This window comes from Trachymyrmex cornetzi, unplaced genomic scaffold (genome assembly GCF_001594075.2).
Source record: "Trachymyrmex cornetzi isolate Tcor2-1 unplaced genomic scaffold, Tcor1.1 scaffold124, whole genome shotgun sequence".
NCBI lineage: Eukaryota > Metazoa > Arthropoda > Insecta > Hymenoptera > Formicidae > Trachymyrmex > Trachymyrmex cornetzi.
This window is the reverse complement of record NW_017295806.1, coordinates 279,067-297,566: the sequence shown is the minus strand read 5'-3', so window position 1 is coordinate 297,566 and position 18,500 is coordinate 279,067. Positions and strand designations below refer to the sequence as shown.

General features: G+C 30.3%; 2 protein-coding genes across 4 annotated transcripts in view; one reads left to right on the top strand and one right to left on the bottom strand.

The window, feature by feature from the left end:
* Positions 1 to 8,368: 8,368 nt before the first annotated feature.
* Positions 8,369 to 11,379, bottom strand: LOC108770310 (spermatogenesis-defective protein 39 homolog). Of its 3 annotated transcripts, none has more exons than XM_018521826.1 (9): positions 11,235 to 11,379; positions 11,031 to 11,175; positions 10,420 to 10,622; positions 10,184 to 10,320; positions 9,994 to 10,021; positions 9,786 to 9,930; positions 9,474 to 9,718; positions 9,231 to 9,407; positions 8,369 to 9,131 (listed from the first exon to the last, which is right to left on the bottom strand). In XM_018521826.1, the coding sequence occupies exons 1-9, from the start codon at positions 11,313 to 11,315 to the stop codon at positions 9,006 to 9,008; spliced, it is 1,287 nt and encodes a 428-aa protein (XP_018377328.1). In that variant the 5' UTR covers positions 11,316 to 11,379; the 3' UTR covers positions 8,369 to 9,005. The 3 variants fall into 3 exon arrangements, with proteins under 3 accessions (XP_018377328.1, XP_018377329.1, XP_018377330.1); XM_018521827.1 differs by having other exon boundaries at positions 10,420 to 10,616; XM_018521828.1 differs by having other exon boundaries at positions 11,244 to 11,379.
* A 2,409-nt stretch (positions 11,380 to 13,788) lies between these two features.
* The window catches only part of Pfas (phosphoribosylformylglycinamidine synthase), a 10,258-nt gene continuing 5,546 nt past the window's right edge, over positions 13,789 to 18,500 (top strand). Inside the window, exons 1-6 of the mRNA XM_018521805.1 lie at positions 13,789 to 14,248; positions 16,099 to 16,240; positions 16,414 to 16,564; positions 16,906 to 17,296; positions 17,722 to 17,834; positions 17,939 to 17,952. Of these exons, the coding sequence (XP_018377307.1) occupies positions 13,992 to 14,248; positions 16,099 to 16,240; positions 16,414 to 16,564; positions 16,906 to 17,296; positions 17,722 to 17,834; positions 17,939 to 17,952 (1,068 nt within the window). The 5' untranslated portion in view covers positions 13,789 to 13,991. The remainder of the gene's footprint in view (positions 14,249 to 16,098; positions 16,241 to 16,413; positions 16,565 to 16,905; positions 17,297 to 17,721; positions 17,835 to 17,938; positions 17,953 to 18,500) is intronic.

Below are 18,500 nucleotides of genomic sequence, written 5' to 3'. Positions count from 1 at the left end.
ATATCCTACATCGTTAACACATGTGCAGGAATTGATACATTTAAATACAAAAATTCTTACCTATGAAATGAAATGCCCTTTTTACTTCTCTGCCCACCCAGGCACACGGCACTTCATGTTGATGCTTTCCACATTTTACAGTCACGCGATTTTATAATCTTTTAAAGTAACTTTCAAATATAACCCCACATACGATGACCTTGCTGACATATGAGTCTCACTATAAAACGCTAAACGTAAGTGCGCATGAGCACCTGGAAGCTTCTGATTCACTCTTATATTAACCAAATTAAAATGGCGTTGATCAATTGGTGCCACGATTTTCTATGCTTCACAGCGGAGATGCCCATTCCAGTGTATATATAGTTCAGTGACTATAATCCATCAATCAAGTGAAACCAAGATGACGGATAAGAATACCTACATATCCTAGTATCTTACTTTCTACGCGAAGCAACTTTCAGCTCGCCTGCTCCCCCCTCCCCGGTTAAGGGGCATATGATTTGACGGGGGATTCCTTGGTAGGGGGAGGGGGATGGCAGAGTGGAAGCCGTTTCGCGTGGAACGTCTGATGCTCCTAGGCAGGTCGAGTGCGGAGTAGTTCTTAATATTATACATATAAAGCAGAAATAAGTCAAGAAAACTTTTTGTTAATGACTTTTTAACGAATAATGACAACTAAAATCTTGAAAGTCACTCAGGGTCATGATCTTAACAATATGTCAAGGTCAAATTCATCAGCTGTTGCTCCCCTTTTCTGCAGTTTTACTATTTTTACTATGTTTTGTTTAACGTAACCAAATACAACCTGCTATCCGATGTTCAACTTGCTTTTTAATATTATATAGAATAAAATATTAATTCGGTATGTGAAATTATTCACATTTAATCTAAAAATTCTCAGTTCTCTGGTCCCCCTATCAAAAAGTATCAGATATGTAGACCCAGGAGACTGATGAAAATGTTTATTGTATTTATGTCTATTGTATTTATATAGGATGTTCCGCAATTTTTGACAAAGCGCTTTTGTGTAGATAGAACGGACTAAACTGAGTCGAAAAGTCCTTTACCATTTTATAATTTTCGAAATGGTTAACGAGATATTAATTTATGAAAATAATTCGTCCGGCCTACCACCAAATACAAGCGGACGGCGAGATAAAACCGCCTCAAAGAGTAAAGAGAAATAGGAGGGAATGTATCAATAGTGGGGGTAGCTAAATCCGCGGACGGATGTACGTCATGGCAGCCATCTTAAGCGTCTACTTTTTATGCTAGTATATATGTCACTTCCGTCCGCTTGCTTAGAACCAAACATTCTCTCCTGTTTCTCTTTACTCTTTGAACCGCCCAGTGAGGCGCGCGTTTGCCGTCGCTAAGGCACACTAATGCCGATGTCGCTCGCAAACAACGTGTCTAGCGATAAAATATGTGCATCTCTCTGGGCGGTCTTATCTTGCCGTGCGCTTGCATTTGGCGATAGGACAGGCGAATTTTTATACTATCGTTAATTTTTTTAATATCGTTAATTATTGCAAAAATTGCAAGATGGTACAGGACTTTTCGACTCGGTGTAGTCCGCTATATCTATAAAAAAGCGCTTTATCAAAAATTGCGGGACACCCTGTATAGACAGACATATTAGATACATTATATAATATTATCATATCGTTATTATTATTATTTTACATTATCATAATATTATAATTTATTACATTATCATTATATTATTTATTTGTGTCTGACTGCTTTTGTAACAAAACTAACATGTCCTACGGCATATTTTAAACCTATCACATTTCATAAATTTAGTGAAAAAGTGTGTGTGAACAAAATTATTATCAAATAATTCCAATTTTTTTTAGAATCATCCATATATGTATGGACACACACACACACACACACGCGCGCGCGCGCGCGCGCACGCACGCACGCACGCACGCAACATACACATAATTATTTAGTTGGATGTTTATGTATATCGCGTATTTGTTTTGAAAAATTTTTAGAAAGAAATGTAGGTACAAGGAATAATTTAAAAAAAATCAATTTTTTAAACTAACGATTCAATTTGGTTAAAATTATGTGAGTTGGTATATTATCTAAATTGTTCAACTTATTGTTAGTATGTTATTTCAATGTTTCTGTTTTATGTGAATAGGGGGAACTTTAAATTAAAACTTTAAGAATTTAAAATTAATTTAAGATTCAAGAAATCTCTTAGGACCTTGACTTGAAATCCAAAAAAGTTTGTTCACGTTTTCTTTATACTACATATTTGCATTTAGAAAATATTTGTAATAAATTATCGAGAATTTTAAATTTCGTATTTCAAAAATTGTCGCCAAAATAATTTATGTTATTCATACTAGCAATGCAAATGATATATATTGCTTGCATAAAACATACTGCTATTATTAACTGTGACAGTTGTTATTGCTACGATTAATACTAGGCCATCGCAGATATAAATTACTACATATTGTTATTATATACTGATACTATCGCTACTGTATTATTGTTATTACTGTTACCGTTGATACTACTAAACTCTTATTAACTTTTACTTACATTCACATTTATACATACTTGTGGGCGGACAATGATACAAGTGCACACATACACATTAACATAAAATACACAAATGCACAGATTTTTTTAGTATCGTTAATTCATATTCTCAGAAATCTTTCTTTGTTCCCGGTATTACCGGGAAAAAATGTTTTATATAATTATATATTGTACATAAATAATATATAATGTTGTACAATATATAATTATATACAATATATAATAAAATTGTATATTGTACGACTGTATATATTTATCTAATTTATATATAAAATTATATATAATTGTATAAGTAAAATTTTTTATATATAATGTTATATGATTTCATATAATTATATATGTATAAAACATTTTTTCCTCGATTGTTTCTCGATAATTTTTCTTAATATTCGGTATATGTTAATGTTTATTAGAATGAGAAATTCTCGGTATTATGTGCTTTTATTATAAATTTTTATTGCAAAAAATCGGTGATATTTATAAACATTTGATATTACTTTTTATTATAGATTTAAAAGTATATTTATTTGCAAGCGTCACTTTTGTATGAGAAAGAAAGTTGTTACATAAGCAAATTGATATTGTAGGAAAAAAATTCTTTGTAAACTTTAGCGTGACTTTTATTTGCATTTAAATGCAATTTGATTTTAGTCTTTTTAGGAAAAAGTAAGCGAAAAGTAAAAAATGTATTGTTTTGGTACGGAGAAATTTAATAATAAGTATGAATTATGATTGAATAATTTATGAATTGGTGCTTTGGAATGTATTAGATTGAATTATTGTTATACATTTTAAGAAAAGAAAAAGAGTAACAAAGTTTCAGCTGAATCATTTAATCGGCAAATATATTATTTCTATTTAGAAAGTTTTATACATGTATGTAAATGTACGCATACCCGTGCGCATGCACACTCATGTACATACGCAGGCACATATGTACGCATGTACACATAAATGCGCGCGCGCGAAGGACGGTACAACTTTCACCTTCTTGTAATTGTTTAAGGATTTTATTTCTACATTTTCTTATGTATTTTTCTTTATGGAAACCGAAAATTATAATGATTTGATAATAATATTATTTACCCAGGTAACATTGGTAGCTATTGGTTTATATATATTTTATATACGTTTTCTAAACGTATCAAATGTTCTACAGACGAAAAAATGTACATAAAACAAACATGTCCTACTGGAGCAATTTTTCCTTGAATCATCAATATTATGATAATAATTTTCAATTTCCATGAAGAAAAATACGAATCAGGATCTGCAAAAATAAAATGATATCCGAATAGTCGCAAAAAATTGTACTTTTCTTATGTATACATATGTATTTGTATCTATGTATTTGCAGGGTGTCCCGTAATTATTGATACAACTCTTGTGGGTAGACAGAACGAACTAAATCGAATCGGAAAATTCTGTACCATTTTGCAATTTTCGCAATAGTTGAGATATTAATTTTTAAAGATTGCCGAATGATTCGTTTATATTCGTTTGCACCGACCGTTAATTATTACGAAAATTACAAAATGACACAGAACTTTTCGAATCAGTTTATTCTATTCTACCTGTACATGAACGATAATTAACGAGATATTAATTAACAAAGATTATCAAATGAACCCACGTTCACTCGCCCAATCATGAAAATTGTAAATGGATAACTTTTCAACTCAGTTCTACTCTATTAGTCCATAAGCGTTGCGTTAATAATTACGGGACACTCTGTATACAATACAAAGTATTTCTGTTGTAACTCGGGCACTCTAATATTATACAGGGTGTCCCGAACTTTGTTGACAATCACTTTTGTGTAGATAGAGCGGACTAAACTGAGTCGAAAAGTCCTCTACCATTTTGCAATTTTCGCAATAGTTAACAAGATATTAATTATTAAAAATTGCAAAATATTAGTTTTGAATAATATTTTACTCAAATACTATCAACTTTACAGAAAAACTGTAACTGTAACGGATAAAATTAATTTATTCTCTTCTCATAAAGTTCTGAGAATTTTTTCAGAATATTTTATCAACTTTTTAGTATTGCATTTTCTTATTTTTATCAACATAAAAAAATACGGTATTAAAAAATTCTGAAAAAATTCTGAAAAAATTCTCAGAACTTTATGAGAAGAAAATAAATTATTTTTGTCTTTTGCAGCTTTTCTATAAAGTTCATTTGCGTAAAGAGTATTTGAGTAAAAAATTATTCAAGACTAATATTTGGCAATTTTTAGTAATTAATATCTTGTTACTACTGCGAAAATTGCAAAATGGTATAGGACTTTTCGATTCAGTTTAGTCCGCTTTATCTACACAAAAGTGATTGGCAAAAAAGTTCGAGATACCCTATATATATAATACTCTAAATAACAGAAAAAGTTGAAACTTTAAGATTTTGTAATTTCAAGAAATATGTAATGCAGTATTAATACTGTCATTGTACATAGAGATATGAAGAAGATTTCAAGAGTATTTGATTTGAAATATAATTATGTGATTTTTTTATTTAATTTAATTTCCATAATGATTCTGTATATCTTCTTCTTCTTCCGTTAGGTCTCTGGCCTCTTACATCTTTCTCATATGCTTGTGGTACGCACCCACGAATATATGAGACCTACAGTTTTAATGCCGATTCCGAACGGCAGATTTTTCGAGAGGTGTTTTTGTGAGCAAAAATACTCTCAGGAGATTGCCGACCTTTTCCGAGAGAAGACATGAGCGTAAATATTTTTGGTTCCTCCTGGGACCTCTGGCATGGTAGACCAATGTGCTCGCGCTCGAGTTGTATACAAAAAACATTAAAGTGAGAAGTTAATGATTTACAAGCTACCTTAGATTTTGTTCATATTTTGTCGTGAAGATTCATTAAAAAATATTTTGGTAATTATTGCGGAAAGGTTAAACCTCGCCGATGACCTTGATCTTGACATATATTATCGAAGTCATGACCCTGAGTAACCTCCGGCGGCGGTCACCATTCATTGTAAAATTATTATCAAAATAAGTTTAAAAAAATAATGTCTCTCTTTTACTTATACAGGATAGGCCATTTTAATCAATACACGCGAATATCTTGAAAAGGAGAAATTTTTTCAAAAAATGTTTTAGACAAAAATTTTATGGTTTCAAGGGGGAAAAAAGACGGTGACCTTGGTTCCGTTTGATAAGAACCTTGATAAGAAGTCCTTAAGGTCAAGTCCATATCACATAAAATTTTTTAATGGAATCCTCCATTTTTTATTGTGAATTTTCATCAATTCAATTTGAAGAGCTTTTGATCATTGGTCCTCATATTGATTAAAAAATTGGGTGGCACCCAGTTGGACACGGCTCAATTGGACACGAGCCACTCACAGCGCTTGAGACTACAAAGCTCCTAAGCACCGGTCGCTGTGATTGGTGGTGTCCAATCGAGACGTGGTCAATGCCCCTAAAAAATTTGATATAAGAAAAGCTGTGAGTCCTGGAGAGAGGTTAGCAATAACATTGAGGTAATCGAATTAAATTTATTTCCTTAACTTATCTATTTCATTTATTTAATTCAAAATTATTTAAATTATAATACTAAAAACTGATATCTCTTTCACCAAATATTTAGCATCTGGAGGGATGAGCTCTATTCAATACCAGTATTTGCGAGGTTTAACAACTGTAACGTCATCAAGGAAACTTGTGAAGCCATATGGTTTTGTCTTAATGGTCTTGTGCTTCCACCAAGATTGGAAAAAGAAGAGTGATTATCTATTGCAAACAATTTCGAACAATTATGAAATTTTCCCCATTGCGCGCATTGGGGCCATCGACGGCAAATATGTAGTAATACAAGTATATAGATATATATAGGCGTGTTCTTTTTGGCTGAACCTTTGCACCAGTTCATCTTTTTTCCTTTTCTCTCCAGCAGGAAAGAAGAAGAAGAAAGATGAACTGGTGCAAAAGTTCAGACAAAAAGAATAGGCCTTATATTCATACATTCATTACACACACACACATCACACACACACACACACACACACACACACACACACACACACACACACACACACACACACACACAGTGTAAAAAAAAAACGTTTTCTATAATTTATTGACTGTAACAATTTTATTTTCAGTGTCCTGGAACTCTGGTTTATATATAACTACATATTATAACTACAAAGGTATACATAAAACGTATACATAATGCTGTATCGAATCGGGATGGTATGTTAACCTACAATACGCGAAGTAAGCTTGGTGTAAGAAGAGTAAGAAATTGACCAACCATAGTCAATTATTCTTTTCACAATCGACTGTGATTGATCAATTTCTTACTGTTACTTTTTAAATCTAGAAGCCTAGATACCAGAGATGCGACATTGCGTTGATTAGGTTAGAGTCTCAGGCTGGAGTCCCATGAGGTGTATTTACCGCGTATCGCGTAACCGCGTAACCAATCAGAAGCGATCCGCTGTTGTGATTTCGTGTTTTACTGATTATTGATTGGTTACGCGGTTACGCAATACGCGGCAAATACGCTTCATGGGACTCCACCCTTAGATTTATCAGAAAGGCGCAACCGGCTTAAGTCAGTATGACAAAGGTGCTAAGGAGAGTACTAAACATGGCCTACATCATACATGTTATGAAACTGCCATGTCAACAAGATAAAACGTGTAGAATAATGTGAGATAGAATGTATAGGATAAAATGAAATAGAAATATGTCACTAGTACTATAAATGGCTGCCAAGTCATACAATTGGTTAGATTGCAACAGCGAATCAGAATGCATAACATCGGTTGCGCCTCTTTGATAAATCTAGAACTCTAGAATGGGTTAAGTTGTCATCGCCATTTTAATTCAGTATAAGTACTTATAATCATAAGGTGCCTTTTCATGCTGACGCTTAACGATCGTTTTCAGCTGTTTTCAGCGTCAAAATAAATCATAAGATCAAAATTGACGCTTGATATTCGCCAATTTTTATCACGTGATTTATTTCGACGCCGATAATGAGCGTCGAGCGTCGGCATGAAAAGGCACCTGCATAAGCTGATGACAGCTGATGCATTACATGAGGAAAATTAAATTGTTAGAAAAAGAAGAAAATATAGTACGTACTTATAGTATGTACTTAATAGTATATACATTATACGTACATATATTATTAGACTCTATACGTAGAGTCCTAGAATTCTAATCATACGCAGTAATGAATTAAAATGGCTCTCTGATCACGTGATTAAGACAGCCAATCAGACCATACCCTTCAATGTCGCATCTCTGTTATTTAGGCCTCTACTTAAACCAAGCTTACTTCGCATATTGTAGACAACGCCTTAAGTCTCGAACTTTGACGCTTAATAACTCGATTCACGAGGCTGGCCGCCATGTTTCTCTGTTAGATTCTTTTGTTTTGAGTGAGAACGCGTCGAGTGAGTATATTTTTATTAAAATTTTAGGTAGGGGGAGGGGGGTACTCTAAATAATTATCCGAATTTAATCTGAATGTTACATGTAATTTGGCGTCAGGTTAATATCAAATCTTTTATACAAATGATACATATCATTAGAGTTAAGTAAATAACAAAAATAGTTTATTTATTTTTGGATTTTACTTTTTAATTTGATAGAATTTAACTTAGTTAAGACTTATTTAAGGTTTTAATTTGGTATAATAATTTTTTTCGAGGAGTAATAATTTTTAATAGAGAATTAAAGCTGCCATTACTTGAGTTGGAATAAAAAGATCTTCAATAAGAATATATTTGAACAACTAAAACTACTACTTCTTGGGTTGGAATAATAAAAAAATACGTAATGTATTTCTTAGGTTCTATTCGAAAGGTATATATATATTCTTAATGACTGTTTTTATCTTTTTTAAAAAGGTAATCTTTTATACAAATGATACGTAAAATTCTGTGGAATTTCACTTTACGCCATTGAAATTACATGATCACGACGTAGCATCTCATGGACATAAAGGACATTTCATTTGGCGCTTGCAATACTTATGAAATCATTCCATCCTTGTGGTTTATCAAAAGTTGTACAATTAAACAAGGCTAAATAATGCTTGCAAACGTTGCGAGCGCAAACTCTGATAAAAAAAGTTGATAGGGAACGATTGCGAGAACGATAGAATCTCTATTTGTATCGTTTTCTAATATTTATATCATTTTCTAACATCAACCTCGCGAGTATCACGATTGCTCGGATATGAATCTTATCGTACTTATCGGATTCTATAAGATTTGTATAAGATTCTTACAAGATTTGATTCAAATTAGTAAATTCACGAACCAGACTCATATTCGAAATAATAGGATTTTTCTATTGTTCTCTATCAACTATTTTTATCAGAGAAGTAACCCAACACACAAGAAATGATACTTTAAATATACAATTCAAGTATATATAATGTTTTATATATGTTTAATTTTTCCACTTAATATTTGGTAAATGCAAAGCACTCTCAGCATAAAAATAGTCTTCAGATTGAGGTTGTAATTTTGCTTTGTAATCCATCAGTACCATACGATCCCCTTGTTGAACAAATATCTAGAAACATATACATATAAATGTAGTACTATCCTATATCATTATTCTTTCATCCATAATCTCCTTTCTTAGAAATTAGAAAAGTATTTATCTACGTACATCGATTACTATTGTATGGCAAGATAGTTTTTTTGCCAATTCCAATCGTTTCTCTAGATTGTCGATAAATTTTAAATATTTTTCGAGAACAGCATGTGGCGCATTATATTTGTATAAAACTTTCAAAACATCTTCTATATACAAATGCGTTTGTAATTTTGTATTACCAAGTATTCCCTAAACATAATTGATATAATTCTGATGGAATACATAAAAATTGATTTACATAAATGAACACTCTACCTTTGTTAAGAGTAAACGATCAATGTCGTCCCATCCACCACAGGCGGCTTTAACTTGTAAAGTGACCTTCTGATATAGTCGAGGAGAAATATTATGATCTCGAGAGAGCATCATGGGTGATATCGTGACAAAATCATTCGGTGTATTGCAATGGTGTTTACATGCATGATATAGAGATTCCAGAATAGAAGAATTTAACGGAAGTTCCTCATCATTCTTTTTTTGTTTGATCGCCAATTGCCATTCTAACAATTTACGATACCAATAATATAATTTTTTCATGATAGCAAAAGAGAGATAATACGAACATACCCAGCAACTTAATATAAGATTCCAGAAACATAGTTTCTTTGCAATTGGGTAACATAGTAAACAGTGCCTTGTAACAATTGTGAAGTTTTTGCCATAGTCTATTTGGATCTTTTGTGTTTTTTATAATAATATGCAGATTCTTCATCTGTAATCAACCAGCAAATAAAATTTGCAACTTAAATTACATGATATTTATAATAATACTTACAGCAGCAGTTGAGGAATGATCTAACATTCTGTAAAACATCAAGTATTAAAAGAAGTACTAAAATAAATCATTAATTGTATTAGGTATTAGTACTGTGGAAAGTTCGTGTCGTTTTTTCAAAAGATGTTTATGGGGGAAAAACGACACGAACTTTTCGTGGTACCTAATATATTATAGAAATATTACTTACGTTAAAATATCAGTTATTTCACTTGTTTGCAGCCTTATAAACAGATAATAAATATATACATTTACCGCATCCGGTCTCTCCACTAATAGTCTTTGTACTAACGATCGTTTTAAAGTTTTTATAAGAAATAAAATTATCTGCAACGTTAACCAAGCATTAACAAGATTTATAATTTTTTTCTTGATAATTTATTGCAAGATTATTATTTTAGCTGTATAAATATTTTAAATTCGTACTATTAAAATAGAATTTCCATCTCCATTTGAGATAGCAGCATCTAATAAAGCAGTTTTGCTAGCAAGAGACTTGTATCGTTCTAATGAATATGATTGTCCGAGCAATATCTCTCTCAAGGTGATGTCTGGCTGCGCAACGTCAATTTCAAGGTACTTATGTTCTATTTTTGAATGACCATTTTTTGATTTATCTGCATCTAAAACTACAAGATGCTCAAAAAGATTTTACAAAAATATTTTAAACTTTGTCATTAACAATTATTTGAAATAGGACTAAAGAAATAGAATAACTAACTCAGTATGAAGAATTTCCATTTTTGATCAAAGTAGATTTTAAATGCTTTAATTTATATTTAGTATGAACTATATACATTTCTGATTCCACAATCCATGCGCTGAATTGTTTTTCCGGACTTGAAATATACTCGTACACAGAATCAGAATAGTAATATATAATATTACTTGTTAAGTCATACAAGCAATTTGATAATTTTTTAATATTAATAAACATCTAATAAGAATATTCATTATTTGTTGATAATCATCTCAAAAATGCAAATAACGCTTTGTCATTAACATTAGAAGAATTCTAAAAAATACTCTTGACATACTGCGTGAAAGCGTCTTTTCAGATATAACTGAGAGAAGAGATTTTGTAGTTTGAAGATCATTAGTAGACTGAAGGCTATTTTCAAGGTTTGATGTATTAAAAATTCCGGTCCACAGTTTCTGCGTGTCGCTCTTCAATTGATCCACCTGCAATTTGATTCTCAAATACTTGCCGCTCAGAGAATTCACAATTTACAATTCGTTACAATCATAACTTCGTTCTCAAAGCAGAACGACCGCCTCTCGCTGCTGTACCAAAAATCATCTTCGTCTTTCACAGCGTTCATCTCAGATTTCAGAATATCTATTTAACTCCAAGCCAGATTCACTGAAAGTCCGTCACTGTTAAGTCACCGCCACGAAGTAAAAGATAAAAGGAGACTCAACTTGACAGCACCAGTATTGCCAGATATTTTTCGTTAGAAGTAGCCCAATGGTGGCGCTCGAGTAGCCCAAAAGTTAAAGTCACTAGATTGTTAAAGTATCGCAAACTCGCATCCATTTTCACGTGAAACGCGGCCATTTCAAATTTATGCATTTGTATTACGTGCTTTATTTGGGAAAATGAAGCCGTCAAGTATATTAATCAATGTTTTTTAATTGTAATTAGTTTATTTATGAACAAAAGAATATGTACGAATGCTCGATTTATGTGTTCTTTAGTTTAATACGGATTTATTTGTCGTAGAAGTTTTGTGCATAAAAGTGCACGAAGGACACATATGTACAATAAGTACATACTTCTAAGAGATTTATATTGTGTTAATATCAACACACAATGATAATGAATTTGCGCCTTCAACCTCGAGATTGACGAAAATGTCTCGAAAATGTACGGTTAGGTTAGCTGTACCCAATTGACCCAAAGCTGAACCCTGATGTACTTCGAATCGTGTACTATGTGCACTTTGGCCATTTTAACGCGACATTTCTGAAATCAATTGCGGTACTTTAACAATTTAGTGACTTTACGAAAAGTAGCCGATTTTGAAAATAAAGTAGCCCAAAAAGTAGCCAACTCAAGTTTTTAATTTTATTTAAATGTAATTAACGTTTTTCAAAATATACATTTTTTGAAAATATACACTTCCCAGATAACACAAACACTTTCAATAAATATTCTATAAACATTCGTTGAGAATATTAAAATATTCTTACAATGTATTAAAAAATATTCTATAAACATACACAAAATATCAAAATAAGACCAATTTAAATATTCCAGATAGGTCGGAATAAATATTCTTTTTCATATTCTAAGTATATTCAGAGAACGTGTATTTAGTTCAATATAAAGAATATTTACAAAATATTTTCTCTAAAACTAAGGAGTCTATTCTGTAATTTCTCATTTTAAGCAAACAACGTGATGTGAGAAATTGATAATAATGGGTGCCTTCCAACAAAAGAGACACACGTACATGACACGGTGTGACACAGCTAGCTGTGCATCGCATTACATTCTTGTTGTTTATCTCGTATGTACATATATTACAAGCAAGTATTCTGTTAAAAATATTTATTTTATGTTTTGTTGAAAGTGTATATTTTCAAAAAATATATTTTGAAAAACGTTAATTACGTTTAAATAATTCAATGTGAATTATGTACTATATATATTTTTTTTTTTCATACGTATGAAAAAAAAATATATATAGTATATAATTCACATTGAATTATTTAAGTATTAAAGATCCAACTTCGATCGTTATAGACATTTAATTTCTAGTTCGTATCGATTATTGTGTTCTCACATGTATCATCTAAAACAAGATTCTTATTAATCAAAGATTACTTCACGAGTACTTCAAATAATCTCTAAAGTTGAATTTAAATAATCTTGCTATGGGCTGACCTTATATTGTTATGTTTTCAAGTTTCGACATCGATGAAGTAGTTACGATATTGATATTGCGTATAACGACTTGAAACGATAATCAAACTTGTCAGTGACTTTTCATGGCATAACGCATTTAAGTATTTCTCTGATTTTTAGAGATTTTAGAGTTATTTGAAATAATAAATCTTTAAGTCTTATATTCTTAGAAGATTCATATATATTTCACATCTTGTAGATATATAATATCTAACATTATTAATACAATTTTTGCCATGTGGCTATTTTGCTTTTAAATAATATTATTAGCTAAAATTCTTTTGAAAATATAACAACGTAGCAAAAAAATATTTATATTAAAAATATATTTGCATTAACAATTACTTTAAAAGATTTAAATTAAATTTTAAAGAATATAACTGTATTAATTAGTGATTATAAATTTTAATCATATTACGAAATAAATGTTTTATAGAGATACTTTTGTGACTATATTATATTAGAAGATTTGAAAACATATTATTCATATTCATATTCATATTCGTATTTCATGCTGATTTTACTTTATACATATAAGATGTGATAAACTGATTCATGTAACTAAAGCATATGATTGTGCGTTTAAGAAAATAAAAGTGACTTTTTCGGTACATCCTTATCTATAAGAGACAAAACCATGCTAACAAAAGCTGTCTCTTTTAAAATTAGATATTTTTTATTTAAAGTTTTTCCTTGTTACAAATGCATTCTTTTTGAAATATTAAAGTGACTATTTAAAATAAGTTATATTACAAAAATATTAAATTGAATATTAAATTAAATTGAGCAAACCAATTTTATTATGTTGATTCGTTTTATCAATTAATAACTGGTTTTATCATGTAATTTTTGTTACGTTAAACTGACGTAATGAAGATTATGTCAATCTTTCGCAATCCATATACATAATGAAAAACAAGATTAAATTAAAAATGTCAGCTTTGAAAGTGATCCATATCGTCTGTGCTTATCACCAAACAACAGTAGATACGTATTAAAGCATATTAGATATTCATAACCTTAAATAGTTTCTGCGTGTCCGTTACATGGTTCCTTAGTCCATCATCTTTTTTACAGACCATCGAAAATGATCTTGAAATTTTTTAAGACGCCTGGTCTAAAGACAGGCCAACTGAAAAATAAACTACATAAGGTATTGCAAATCGAAGCCTCAGTGACCAGCCTTGAGACCGAATTGTGTTATTATGTAGAAACAGAATCACTAGAGGAAGATGAAGTGCAAGTATTAAAATGGATCTTGTCACCTCTCTTAGAAGGAGAATGTTTGCGATGTGATAGTATGTTCAGTGATACTCAAAACCATGTTATTGAAATTGGACCCAGGTAAAATTTTATCTCACAATTATATATTTTATCTTGCCTTATAGTTTTGTTTTTCATAACTTTCATTGATGTTTGTATTATATATTATTTTTTTATGTATTACGTATGACATACATATATATAATATAATTATATAATATCTAGTATTAATATATAGAAGTATCCTGGTAAAAAATTTTTCATACATTAATATGTATAAATAAGTATATAAACATACATGAATATTCATAAACACATATATAATCATATATATGAAATATGTCCATACATATTCATACATCCCTCTTTCTTTTGTAAAATTACTTTTTAGTATAATAAAAATGACAATAGTAATGTGAAAGCATAAAAAATAATTGAAGGGATAATTTTCGCATTGTTCGTTTTAGAGAAAAACAAGTTCGGAAAAATATAAAAAAAATTGCTTATACACAATTATGCATAATTTCATATATAATTATACATAAGTAATTGTTTTACATTTCTTCGAACTTGATTTTTTCTAAAATAAATAGTGTGCAAATTATCCTTATAATTATTTTTAATGTTTTCACATTACTATTGTTATTTACAGTAAAAAGTAATTTTACAAAAGAAAGAAGGATGAAAATTGGAAACAATCAATACAGTTTTCGTATTGTTAAAATATTATTGATTAGCTTTATATTTCAAAATGAGAAAGTTATAAAATAGTCAAAAAAATATAGAGATTCAGAAAGCACACTCCGAAAGAGCTTGGGAATCTCTAGATTTGCCTATTCGATTTACATACGCCAATTCTTATAGAACTTCTGGGCGATTTCTTCTCATGAGAAGCAAATCTATCTTGTAAAATTATAATTTCTTCTTATGAGAATTATTACGATAAAAAAATTTTCATTTTTCATCTCTCACTATATGATTCATCATCGGAAGTAAAACTGTCATTCATAACAGTGTTGGTAGCATTCTTATTAAAGACAGAGACAGAGAGTTTATGAGAATTATGAGGAATTAATTTTATTATTTTCAAGAAATTGCATTGCGACAAGCTTCGATACTTTTTCATGTTTCAGTCTATTTCTTTTCAAAGAATGGACACTTCCATGCTCTGACCAATTTCTTTCGTAAGCACAGGATGTCGGAGACAACTGTAACAATTTTGATGCAATAGGTGAAATTATTTCAGAGCCACACATACTTTTCCATCAAGAGAATGGTTTATGGCTACTTGCGGCACGCCATAGAACATCATACGAGAAAAAGCCTATATATATTCTCGGAAATCTCCTAAATAGTTTAAGATTTCTCCGTTTTCATTTTTAATTTTTAAATGACTGGCCAATTTTTCTATCATTTGCTTGACGACGCTCCATTTCTATTCAATTGACAGAAATGTGAACTAAATAGTATTTTACGAAAACAATTTCCAACAGATTATAGCAATATTTATGGCAATAAGTTTGTTATAGCATTTCCGCTCGTTTGCGCAAACAATTGTCTGCTCTAGGTTGCTCTAAACGAAATTATTATTGCCCTGGTGACAGCAACATGATGGCAATTAAAGAGAAATTTGTGCTAAACACCTATTTCTTTTCTTATGCCAAGGAACGTTTTGTTATCTGGATATGTCCTCCTTCGAACCATACAACTCTTGTTAGAAACATTATTCCGTATCTACTATAGTTTTCAAGAAATCTTAATGTATTTTTTTAAAAGGGGACGCTCTATGTATGTAGTACGGTTCGCGTAAAGTTACACGGCCGGTCTCGCGCTGACATGTCGCTACGCATGTCTTAGCGCGAGACACTACCATATCTTCTGATATTACCTACTTCTGGTATACTCAGTATATCAATAACTTTCTGTTGTAGATTGAATTTCTCCACTGCATTTTCTACCAATGTGGTTTCTATATGCAAAACTGTCAAATTAAATAAAGTAAAAAGAGTAGAAGTAGCAATCAGATATTGCATTAAACATAAAAGAAGATTAAACGAAAAAATAGAAAACGCTGTATGTATCTTTTATTTTATTATATAGATATTATATTTGATATTAATTTTCTTGCAGATGGTTGAAAAAATTTTGATAGAATTTATTTATTGCGATAATTTTGTTGACGAGTTTATTATTGTCATTTATTACAAGACGTTTTCTATGTTTAAAAAATATTATAAATTTTGTAGATTATAAATGTGTTGGGAGATAGAATGACAGAATATAGATATATGAAACCTATTGAAACATTTGATCATGGTTTTAGACCAGAAAAATGGTTTGAAGTTGATATAATTAAAAAAGGTAGAAGTGCTTTGGAAGAAGTTAATTTTAAATTGGGTAAGTAGTAATATTTAAAAGACTAACATTTTTTAATTAAACGAAAAAGCACACATAGTTGAAATATGTATGTCTTCTGAATTAAAATAAAAAGAATATATTATTCATATAAAAATAAAGATATAAAAAGTACGGAAGTTAAATAAATTTTCTTTTTTAAAATTTAATGTTAAATGTATACATGTGATAAAATTATCATATAATAAAATTTATATTCTTGTTGTTATTGAATTGATGCAAATTTTTATTATTTTTAATAATTGGACTCATTTTAATTTATTGGACACTTTTGAACAGGGTATGCTGCTACAATTTTATTATTTTAAATTTTTATTTTGCAGGTTTGGCATTTGATGACTGGGATTTAGATTTTTATACAGAATTATTTCTTAAAAAATTAAAACGGAATCCAACCAGCGTAGAATGTTTCGATCTTGCTCAATCTAACAGTGAACATAGTCGCCACTGGTTCTTTAAAGGACGCATCATTTTGAATGGAAAAGAAGAAAAACAATCTCTGATTGACATGATTATGGATACGCAAAATTACTCTAATTCAAATAATGTAATAAAATTCAGCGACAATAGCAGTGCGATAGAAGGATTTGAGATTCCTGTTTTACGTCCTATAAATACTTATAAATGCAGTAACTTCCATCTGGAAAATATCAAACAGCATCTTATTTTTACAGCAGAAACACATAACTTTCCAACTGGCGTTGCACCTTTCAGGTAAATTTAAATAAAATGTAATAAAGTTTAAGAAGTTGGAGTTAAAATTACTGAATTTCTAAATTTTCATTACAATTCGTTTACTTATCTCCTTTACGATTATAATATATTTATATTTACCCTATTGCTCTGTTTATTTCTATAATATAAAAGTTATACTTCTTACATAATCTTTTAAAAATTAAAATATTTCGAATATTATTTATTCAATTATCAATTATTACATTAACTTTTCGTAAACATTGTAGTTCACTGATACTTGGTGGAGTGTCAAGCTGCTCCTCACCGTGATGAAGTGAACTGCACTGTTCACTTGAACAATGCAATTTACTTTGACTGAAACGTTGGCATTCTAATAATTAGGGATGCATTCTCATGATTATGTCTGCATGTGCTCTTATTTAAACATGTAATAAACTGTTTAGTGGCGCCACAACAGGTACTGGAGGTCGATTGAGGGACATTCAAGGAATCGGTAGAGCTGGATATTACATAGCAGGCACTGCTGGTTACAGTGTTGGTAATCTCTGTATTCCAGGTATATTATCTATGTGTTTTTATTTATTGAAGTTATAAATTTTAATAGAGGAAATTGCTTTATGTGAAAAGACAAATGACATATTCATATATCCGTATACATAGCATGTAATATTACAGTACCATTATAGTGACATTACGATATTGCAATAACGATGCAATAACGAATTTCCTCGTTGCCAAAATCCCACCATACTGGAAAAATTCTTATTTTAAACGTTATAAAAATACGCAAAAAAGTTATGAAAAAATTACATAAGAAAGAAAAAAGAGTGCAGTGTATTGTGCTGTAAAAAACTTAAGAACATTCCTCATAATTTCAGAGTTATGAGTCTTTAAAGCTCTGAGTAGTCGTCACAGCCATATTGAATTGTAACGTCAGAAGCGAGAAATGACACGTTAATTTTTATTATGTACCATTTATAAATAAAAACAATTTGGATAAAACGAAATAATGAGATTGTTTTAAAACATTTATAAAAATACGAAAGCTATGCTTATTTTCTTTGACAGTCAGTAAATAATCGTAAAAAGTGATAAAAGGCACATGAAAGGTTTTTATTCAATACGCATGCGTAACTTATTTTCACTTACACGTGTCTTTTATCGCTTTTTACGATTATTTACTAACTGTTAGGGGGGATAAGTATAGTTTTCATCTATTTTT